A 10,493-nucleotide genomic window follows, 5' to 3' on the forward strand; every position below is an offset into this window, starting at 1 on the left:
TGTCACGTTATGATGCCACATGGAAGTGTCAATGACATTTCCTGTTTGGATTTTTGCAGCAACTTCCTGTGGTGGTGTTGCAGCCAGATGATGTTTTACCACCGTCCTATTTTCTTGATGTTGATGATTTTGGCGGCGCTGCTTTTGTTTTTACCGTAAAAATCCCGCAACACGGTTGTTAGTGGCTCGCGCATTTACCTCACGGTTTCGAGGTTCTGGGTTTTGAATCTTGGCTCTTTTTTCATAAATGTGTAAAAAAAAAAAGTGTGACAAGTAAAACTGTTTGTGAATGTCTTGCGAACGTCTTTACAACCGTTGGCATTATTTATTGAACCTGGGGGGAAAAACGTTTGCAATCAGTGAGCTATCATCTTCAAAGTTAGTGGGAGCTTGATTTGCTTGATTTTTGCCGCAGTAACTTTGGACGTGCTTGCAACTTGCACATTGTGGATGTTACTGTTCTCCCACCTACTCGACGGCTATTTTTGCTGCATGGCTGACTAACTTCTGATTTTAAATTACAGGTCGAAAACAAATGTGGCAATTACTATGATGACAATACGTCACGGAAGTAATGTCTTACTGTTACTGCTTGGGATTTAAACAAATAAGGCGGTGACACCCAACTATTACGCTCATGTTTTTTTGCGTGTGGTAGCCTTTGATACATTCCACATATGTTATGCAATGGTGGAAGTTTTTATGTCGCCCGTTTATTTTTAGCATGAGACAGATCTATTTATTTTTTAGCAGCAGCGTGCCTCATGTATTTTGCATAAGGCAGTGTTATATATGCTTTAGGGTTGTGTGGGAGGGAGAAACAAAGAGGAGGAAGAACAAAGGGACCCAAGTGTGGCTTACAAAAAGCAGCGAATCAAGGAGGACTGAGCGACATGATGAAATTTGTAATTTAACAGTCCAAAACTGGACTTTCTGTCAAACAATGGCGACGGAGGCACCACATTTCCATCTTCATGGCTTTTCAGGAAATACATTGCGCTTCTTTTTTAATCCCCTTGCATTAAAATTAACCACAGGGATGGCGGGTGTGCTGTTTTTCGGTCTCGACACAAAGATGACAACGCCAGATATTTCTCAGCACTCCCCATCAATACCTCAAAATGGGCCAGCGGAGGTACATTTTAACCAACAACATATGTCATATCATATCATATCATATCATATCAAAACGACGGGGAGACGTGACCGAGTTAAAAAAAAGAGCTTTTAGGTGCCAAATAAGGATGAAATGATTTGTCTGTTTTCCTTGATCTGTCAAATTTGACTTGTGTTCACTTGATCCTCTCAAATGTGAAGAAAGAAAAAAAAACTGTCTTAAAATTGTAAACGTGTCAGCCGTCAATGCTGCCTACACCTGAGAAGTGAGGCGCTTTCAAATCTCATCAGCGATGAGATTTCAACTGTCTTTGATCAAAACTTCAACGTCTGTCATATGCAATGAAGGAAATAAATGGAGGGGGGCAAACAAGAAGCGGGTATCAAGGCTGTCTGAGCAGCACGTTACATGAGCTCGGCACAGACAACAACAAAAAAAAAAATGTTGCAACCCTGTTTCTAATGGGGAAAAAAATACAATTCTGTAAATCTGGCAGGCATTAAAAAGCAAAAGTGACGCAATCTTTGCAAACCCGATTTTCGTAGACAGGTGCATATGCGCTCGGTGCCAAAACTGGCGTATCTTTATTATGATGCTGGGGCAAGTCTAGGTTACAGTGTTTGTGAATTTGGCAATCGACATTGCTCCTCGTTGGCCATTCCGGCAGACCGAGGGCTTTCTCTATTACACGTCCGCGGCGCACCTGGCAATCTGGTGACGGAAAAAAAACTTGACTTAAGAGCGGGTGAAAACAGGTCTAAGTTGTTGCACAGGTGGTGTAACGTAATTTTGGTGGATTTGATCGAGATTCTGCACTCCGCTGATAAGTGTGGTGGATGCCATTGTATTTCATTCATAAAATGTATGCCATTAATGTGCGTTTTCGATTGGCTGGGAATCAGGTCGGATGTGCTCACTCCCACAACGACGCAAGCGCCCATTTTTACCCGTCAACGAAAAATGCCAAAAGGAAGAAAACCCGTGTGCAACGGTAGACTGAATTTTGTGCCACACTTGAACACACAAATGATATGGGGGGTGCATGTCAGTTTTTATATTTGTCGTAAATATTAGCATTCCAACACATGCTACAGACACCTACAGGACTGAGGTGTAACAGCAACAACCAAGACAGTACAGTGCGATCAGTCATGTTGTAGCCCTCAAGCTGCTCATTATTGTGCGAGCGCTTCAGTCGTTAGCTTTGACTTTCTGTCGCAGGCGATTTACTCACAGTGTGAGTTGGAATTTAAACTTCTCCCAAAACCAGCTTAAGGAGGCCATTGCTCTTGTGCAGTGACACCACCCAACCACGGGTCGATGGGAACCTGTTGTGGTGCATTTAATTACTCGCTAGATCTTATATACCATGACAAATGCAGCTCATGGTGCTTTAAGCAAAAAATAATAATTAACACAAGAAAAAACAATTTGATTATGTTTTTTTTCCTTTGGACCTCCCTCACTGACTGACAAAGTGTCAATCAATCAAACGTGTTTGGACAGCTTTCGGTGCGGCATGATAAGGAGCCCCATTACCGTGACAACGGCAAAGCTCCGAAACAGAAATGAGTCCATTTTAAAATGCCACGAAGAATGTCGACTGCACGATATCTACCACAACGGACACAATTAAATTTTGTTCAAAGAAAAGGCATCTTTTGGCAAAAAAAGATGGCCAGTACTTGCCACGAAACCACAAGCATGTTTCGCTCGTTTCTTGGCTAGCACGCGTTTGAATTGCAAAGAGAATAGACACGAAGAACGAAGGAATAAACTATTGTTAGCTAACGCTAACATGCAAATAACGGCAAACACAGCCAAGCCTTGGATGTTGTTTGGAGAGCAAAGATTGTAAACAATGAGGATGCACCCCTGAGTAAATAAAATGATCACTATCTCAGCCCGCCTGGTTGGCCTTAAGAGCCCACACATGGAAACACACACACACACACACACACATACACGAACACATTTCCACTTTAAATCCTTAGCATCCACAGAGGATGCTGATATTTAAAATATGAAAGGATGACAATTTTTTTTAATTGACTATTGATTTGTGGCTTTTTTAAAACGGCCAATGTCGTCGAGGTGCGCCAAAATTCCGAATATCGGCCTAAACCAGAGGTGGGCAAACTACGGCCCGCGGGCCGGATCCGGCCCGTTGGTGTTTTTAATCCGGCCCGCCGAAGATTGGTGCACAATTAAGGTTTGATTGCATTCATTTCGTTCGGACTTGTAATGACAGGTATTTCAACTCCAGGTGGCGCAGTTACTTCAAGTTGCAGAGCATAGGGAGGGAGGGGAAGACGAAGAAAGAGGGAGAGAGTAATGACCGTGGAAGGGAAAGTGATATTTATCTGATTAAACGAAGCGGGTAACAAAGTACGAAACATTCTACGAGACTTTGAAAAACAAGGAAGCGATTCTTACTCAGTCCGATTCTGGCAATTTCCATGCTCAGAGTGAATTGCTTGTGGCTCGAGTAAATCAACATTTCCTAGAATGGTTTGATTGTTATCATGTTAAAAACTTTCCGCAAACTGGACCGCTAATAAGAGAGGAGGCGAGTTCCATAGCGCTAACTATGAGCATCGAAGACTTCGAAGCGTCCCGAGGCTGGCTTCAAAAGTTCGTTGCGCGATATCAGCTGAGCAATGCTGTCATGTGTGGTGATCGAGACGAGGTAAAGTTAGAGACCGTGAGTGAGAGGAAAGAAAAGCCACCAGGTTTCTTACTCGTCTCATTTTGTAGCAAATAGTCCTAACTTTGTAATATTTTGTATATTTTTTTATATACCTGTACTGTCTGCTACAGTTTTTGGGCAATATAGTGTTGCACTTGTTGCTTGTGTTGTCACACATGTATGTTGTTAACATACTTGGACGTTCATGTAGGACATATACAATTGTTGTTTCACTGTTTTCATTTAAAAAAAAAAAAAGTATGTTCACACTTTAATGCTTTTGTTCTGTTGATGTTTGGTGTGGACTGTCAACCTATGCAGTTTTTTATATGTACCGTATCTTGTGCTGACCCGGCCCACCTGTCAAATTTTAGAAATCCATGTGGCCCCCGAGCCAAAACGTTTGCCCACCCCTGGCCTAAACAATAATTGGTTAATCACTGTTAAATATACCCTGAAGACCTTATTTTGACACTTCATTACAATTAATTTAATAATCCCCCTGTACAAGTCACGCAAGTTTCACGATGCCAACCTCGTCGACCAACATTGTGTTTGACCTTGACAAGTTTCAATCAAACCAATTCCCATGAGAAGACAGTGACCAAGATTGACAGGTCAGCCTTTTATCACGCGTGACGTGTGCCATCAAATCAGTGCGAGTAGAATATGTTAATTGCGAAAAAAGGCTGTGGTGCTTTTAGTAGCACTTTGTCACTCAAAGTAGCTTGTTGCGTTCAAATGCCGGCGTAAGAGACAGGCCTTGCGTTTGCTGCAACATGAAGTGTATCAGCGGGACTGCAATCAAAAGGCACATTTATACTGGCTAAGGAGGACAGAGAACACATCTGACAGATGACACATTTGCCGCCTTCACACTCACGTGCGCATCAACTAGAGGGCAGCGCTGGGCAGGTAATATCTCGACACGGGAGGAAAGTGCTTGCCATGCAAAAATCTGCGTGACGGGCCTGTTGGATTCATTTCACACTGACACAATTGACGTCTGCCTCTGAGCATTTGAATATAATGCCGCGGTCACGCCATTGAGAAGCTACGCTATCTATTTTTATACATTTAATAACTGCATTGAGTTGAGAGTCGATATGCCTCAACACCACATTTTTAAACCAATTACATATGAGTGCTCCCCGATACCAAGCAACCGATACTTATATGTCTTGTAATTGCAGTTCACATAATAGATGGATAAATGGACGGATGTTTTGTTTTATTCAAAATTATATTATTATCTTCAAAAAAAAAAAAAAAAAAGAAGGATAAGGTTGTATTCATGAAGCATGTTATGCATAAACTCTCAAATGGCACAGAAAGGGCAGAGCGATCAAGGGAACCAATGATATAATGAGCCGTTCACGGTTTTACCGGTCTCGTGCACACATTCAAACTTGCATGTCTTAAATCTTTGGGATTATATATTAATATGCAACAGGCAGGCTCAACAAGGGAGTTCCCAGGGTTGCTGGACAGAGAGGTGCCGGCTGGCTTTTCATTTCATTTCATTCTCCCCGAATGTTAAGTGGGTGACAACGTTCGAGAAATCCCAAAAATGACAGCAGAAAGCAAGGCAGGGAAGCCCCGTCTTCTCAATAAATTACAAATTCTGCTATAGTCTGCATTTCACAGTTGTAGAGTTTTGTGATTGCTTTGGCATTTCTCACAGCGCCTTACGCAAACTGGCTGCAAACTCCCATTCATCATCTCGTATAATATTGTACACCTCATTTCACATTAATTTCGGCACGCACTCTGAGCAAGCACACACACACACTCAAGATAGCACAGTGTTAAATCCTCTGGCTGTTTTTTAAGGGGTACTGGACATTGGGTTGGAATATTTGGGGTGAGAATACAATTTTGAGCTCCGAAATTGAAATCCTTATCAGTTAAAGTCACTGCAGCAAATCCTAAAAGTGTGACAGGATATCGTAATTTATTCAAAGTAGAAATGAAGAACAAGAAATCTTGGACAACCACAACGTGTGCGACTGGACATCTTCTGGAATTTTGTTTGCCATGGCGCACAAAAGCCCAACGTGATCCCTTCAAAAAATGCTAACATTAGCCAAAACTGGCAACCCTGTCATTGTTATTGCCCAACTTTTCAGCAAGCTCACATAGTTTGCGGTTTGTATGTACATAGTAGGACCGGGGGAGGGAAAAAGTCCACCAGTTCGACCAAGTCAATCACAAAAAATGGTCGACACAATTTTTTTTTGCCCCGAGGAATTGCCGACACCATTTCCAGTCCATTGTACTTAACTCAAAACCACTTTAACCCCTTTTGCAGTTTATGAGCACTCTCTTGGTGGAAAATTGACACTGAAGTCGATGAGATTTTCCATGTTAGGGGCACGTTTCGTTACGTGTCGCCACAGTGATTACATGTTTGGTAGTTTTTAAACCGGATTTCCTTCCTGATGAATCCCACTCATTTTTATCCGGGTTTGGTTCCGGGTAACACAGGCACTGGTTTGAAATTAGCATCTGGCTAACCATTAGCATGTTCGAGTTGATGACAGGGATTTGAGCCATGATCTCCTGTGATTAGTCGATTATTCGAAGGAAGGTCTGTGATAGTCAATTCTAAAATGACTGGACGGTGGCAGACCTAGTAAAAAGTCTTCTTGAAGTTAATTTGCCCCCCCACACCCTCAAATTGGAGGAGCGTGACCAATATGCACCTCTAACAGCATAACGTCTACGTAATACAATGAATTTTCTTTTCTATAAGGGTTAAGTGCAATCATAAATCTCAAGATTTTTTTTTTCGATAAAATGGGGACGTTTTAAAGGCAGCTCATGATGATATTGACTTAGATAATCCTTGGCTGCTCTGCATGCTATCGAATAAGTGTCATGAAAATGCCAAAGAAAAAAACAAACCAAGAAGCCCGAGACAATCCTTTGATGCTCAGGACTGAGCTCCAACAACGTATGCTGAGGTCTCACATGATCTCAAGACACAAAAGCAGTTTTTTATGCAACTTTGCTGAAATATTTCATACTTAGACAACCTCAGGTGTGTTCGACTTCAGAGGTTTGGGCGAATGCACTGGGGACACACCAAAACACCTGGTGTGAGATTGCGGGATCACAGCAACTTGTACATATTGAGGAATGCTCACACACACCCACACATGCGCACGCGCACACACGTACTCACGTTCAAATCAAGTGTTACAGTGAAATCCTTTTAAGCAGGCTATACATATGCAATGAAGTGGGACACCAGCTGTGTGCTTTTAGATCAGAGCGAAGGACTTCCTCCAAGAGCCTCTCGGATCAAGAGAGGGCAAAGTGGCTCTTAAAATAAAGGTATGAAAATTAGCTATACACGTGCCTGTCAACAAGTAATACGGACTGTCACATGATTCACATGGAGAACTGACACACTGGCCCTGAGTTGAGAAAGATAAGATGTGCTAGGATGACAACTATAGCTTAGTTTTTTTTGGGGGGGAGGGGGCACACTACTGTCAAGGTGCGCTGTTGCTCTGTCAATTTAAAAACTTGTCAACTTTGGTTTCACGCTGCACATTTACATAGTCGAAATCGTGAACCTCCTCAGTGCACCCGTCAGCGTTCATTTAACATCTCGCCTCATCCGTCTGCACAAATCTCTTCTCGTCCGCCTCTCTCTGTTCAAATCAAGCTTCTACTTCCAACGCAACCATGAGCGAACCCAATTCCACACTCACACTTTTCCCCTCTTGTATCTTGCATCGTTCAGATCTCGAATCTTTGAAAAAATCTCCCCACTCCCCATCTTTGTCCTCCTCCACAACGGCACTTCTGCCACACTCGAGTATTACTGAGAACGTCAATTCCTGAGCGCATTCAAAGACGTCCAAAGACTTGACACAGTGCCCCCAGAGGCAGTCAAACATTGACAACCTCTTTTATGAATCCGATGCAGCTTTGCGCTCTTTTTACCTTGAGCAGGCGCACAGATGGCAGGAAGGCTGCGTGGCACAGTTTCCTGATAGTCCAGTTGATTGGCCGCGGCGCGTCCAGTTGGTTCATGGCGCCCACTCTCCTCGGTGCCTGGAACCTTCCCCCGGCACCAGGATCAAGGTGGGGCAGAAATGGGAGAAGATCTCCAGCTCCAAGCACCGCAAAGCGCACAAGTCCCAGGGCATGACCCTCCAGGCGCAACCATCAACCACTCCTGCTGGCGGCACCACTTTAGAAGCCTTTACTTCCCAGAGGAGATGAATCGCCCTGTCCTCAGGTCCCTCGTCCCTCTCTCCTTGCCCAACACAACCCCCCACCCCACCCCCTCCTCAGGCCCACACAGATCCACAGAGTCGGGGGCAAGGTTGGAAAACCGGGAGCATTACTTTCCGCTTCCACCCGCGGCCACGCAAGACAAGAAACAAGACTGTGCGGTATTTCCCCAAGTGGAGCAGAGCCGAGGAACAAGAGATAAGAGCGTGCAGAGCGAGGGGGATGCAGGTAGAGAGAAAAAGCAAGAGGGGGTTGGGGGGTGGGGGGCGTGAGAAAGAGAGAGGCAAGCAGCGCAGTGGCGAATAGCGCAGAAGGGAGAGCGAGATGGAGCGCAAAAACGGAGCAGCGTGACGGGCGACGGGTTACATTTTCAAGCTGCCTTTCCACCGCTGCCTCCCAAGATGAGATCGAAAGACGGAGCGAGCTGAAGGAGGTGACAGAAGGGGAACATTTGCTAATCAAGCTGAAATGAACTCACAATTGAGGTTGGGGGCGGGGGGCGTGTAAGAAAGGTTGTGTTGGAAAAAAAAAGTGATGAGACAGAAGAAAAGAGCACGATGAATTGGAAGGGAGTGCGGCAACCGATGTTGGTCAAGAGGGAACTGGAGGGGGGGTACCAGTGGCAGATCGCTGCCTTATAAAGAGAATTCTGGTGGAGCATGAAAATGGAAGGAGATGGAGAAAAAAATATATAATAATAATAATTTTAAAAAGAATCTAGCCACTGTGTCCACAAGGAGTGTGACCTACTTACTGACGTGCAGATACTCCTTAAATTGGCTACGCAAGATATCAAAAAGCGAATGTCAATTTTCTGTCTCAGAATCCTCGCCGGCTTCCCCCGTGATGCGCTAATCAGGCTATCCACAGCAGTTTCTCTCCCAATCTATCGACACATACGACTAGTTAGTGGACCGCAAGCGTTTTCTTTCAGTCAAGAAAAGGTCACGTGACAAGGCTACAAGGGCAGCACACTGGAAGGGATAACTACAGAAAGCTACATTTACTTAATGATACACTCCGGAATGTTTTGTGGACACGTTATAGGAAATTGACTTTTTACTGACTTATTCACAATTATCTGGTCTCTGGAGAGCCTGCCCGTCCATCAATACGTCGTCTTCTCTTTGGCCCACTTTAATTCAGCAGTGGGGCTAATTGACATAACCACACTCACATTGGGTTTTCTCCACCCATAACATGTTTACGAAGGCTGGGCTAAGATCTGAGTCCACTTTCAAGCTACAGCCAGAATCAGGAGCCGGATGAAATAGTATCGAGCAAAAATGCACACATCCCCCATGGCGGTGATGCCCCTTTGAAGTAAAATGGTAAGCAGAGCTGCAGTGCGTTTCATTGGGTGCACAGATTAGTGTAATCTTTTGATACACTGTAACTAGTTGACTACTCTGTGCAGTGGGTGACGTGGTGGTGATGGTGGAAGCATGTGTTTGGTGATGTGTCCATACATGTGTCACAAACGCACAATGTGGTGTGTGAAGTGCTGCCTACATGAGTGAAAATGCCTTAATAATTATGGCCACTCAAATTTTATGTTAGGTGTTCATTACGAAACACGGACAACACATAAAAATGAAAAAAAAAATGGACCTACGTGTGTTTCACCGGACAGCGACGATATGTGAAAGTGGAGTCACCCACTCACAGAACACGTTCGTGTGTGTGTGATGTGCTGTGTTGAGATGATCGGAGCGCACCAGATACCGTGAGATCATAACTGTTAAATGCCTGATTTTCTCATTTCTGTAAATGACCTTTAAAAAAAAAATCTCTCGAGATTGACCACATCTCTGTGTGTCTACCAGGCCTTCAACAAGCAACCAACTATCTGGAACACAATTCCATCCACGGTACAATCAATAAAGTTGTCTGAGAACGAGCCAGCAAGGAAACCATCCACATCAAACAAAGTCCTCTCCGAAGAGAGGAGGGGGGCTGGCACCCTCAACTATCGTCTGCTTCGAACAATGTTCTTCCATCCCACCCAGAAGGATTTTCTCTTTTAATGGGAAGGAGCTGTTTGGCCATCAGCAGTTGGAAAGTTTTTTTCCGTATGCTTTTTCCCTCCTATATCTAATAACGGCTTTCATGCAATAAAGTCAAACAAAGAAATTTCGGTAAATTCCAACACACTAGAGCCCATAGTCTATTTTTGCACCTTTTTTTTTAAAATGTGTAGCTGTTCTGTATGAATGGCACAAAAAATACCCCAACAACAACTGGTGGGACAAAATTAAAATTTTCCACGTTTGGAGCTTGCAACAAAAATGTAAAGCAGAGGCCGGACAACGATGCCTGTGCGAAAGGCAATTCCACAGTGACACGATGTTCACTTCTCCCCCCCGGTTGAAAGGGGGGCTAAATGATAAATGTCGTCACACAATTGCGATGACCTCATCCTGAGAGATGTGTCTT

The 10,493-nt window shown here is 43.9% G+C and overlaps 1 protein-coding gene across 8 annotated transcripts in view; it reads right to left on the minus strand.

Annotated features, from left to right (window-relative positions):
* Positions 1-8,464, minus strand: part of trpm3 (transient receptor potential cation channel, subfamily M, member 3) — an 83,680-nt gene extending 75,216 nt beyond the window's left edge. For 6 of the 8 annotated variants that reach the window (XM_086111319.1, XM_086111313.1, XM_086111317.1 and 3 more), the window contains exon 1: positions 7,764-8,463. In XM_086111319.1, the coding sequence (XP_085967445.1) occupies positions 7,764-7,853 (90 nt within the window). In that variant the 5' untranslated portion in view covers positions 7,854-8,463. Of the gene's footprint in view, positions 1-7,763 lie in introns of all 8 variants that reach the window. The other 2 variants (XM_086111320.1, XM_086111316.1) reach the window with 2 other exon arrangements.
* Between the last annotated feature and the right edge of the window lie 2,029 nt (positions 8,465-10,493).

The sequence above is a fragment of the Hippocampus guttulatus genome, chromosome 5 (assembly GCF_054856545.1).
Source record: "Hippocampus guttulatus isolate MCC_2025c chromosome 5, RoL_Hgut_1.0, whole genome shotgun sequence".
Classification (NCBI taxonomy): Eukaryota; Metazoa; Chordata; class Actinopteri; order Syngnathiformes; family Syngnathidae; genus Hippocampus; species Hippocampus guttulatus.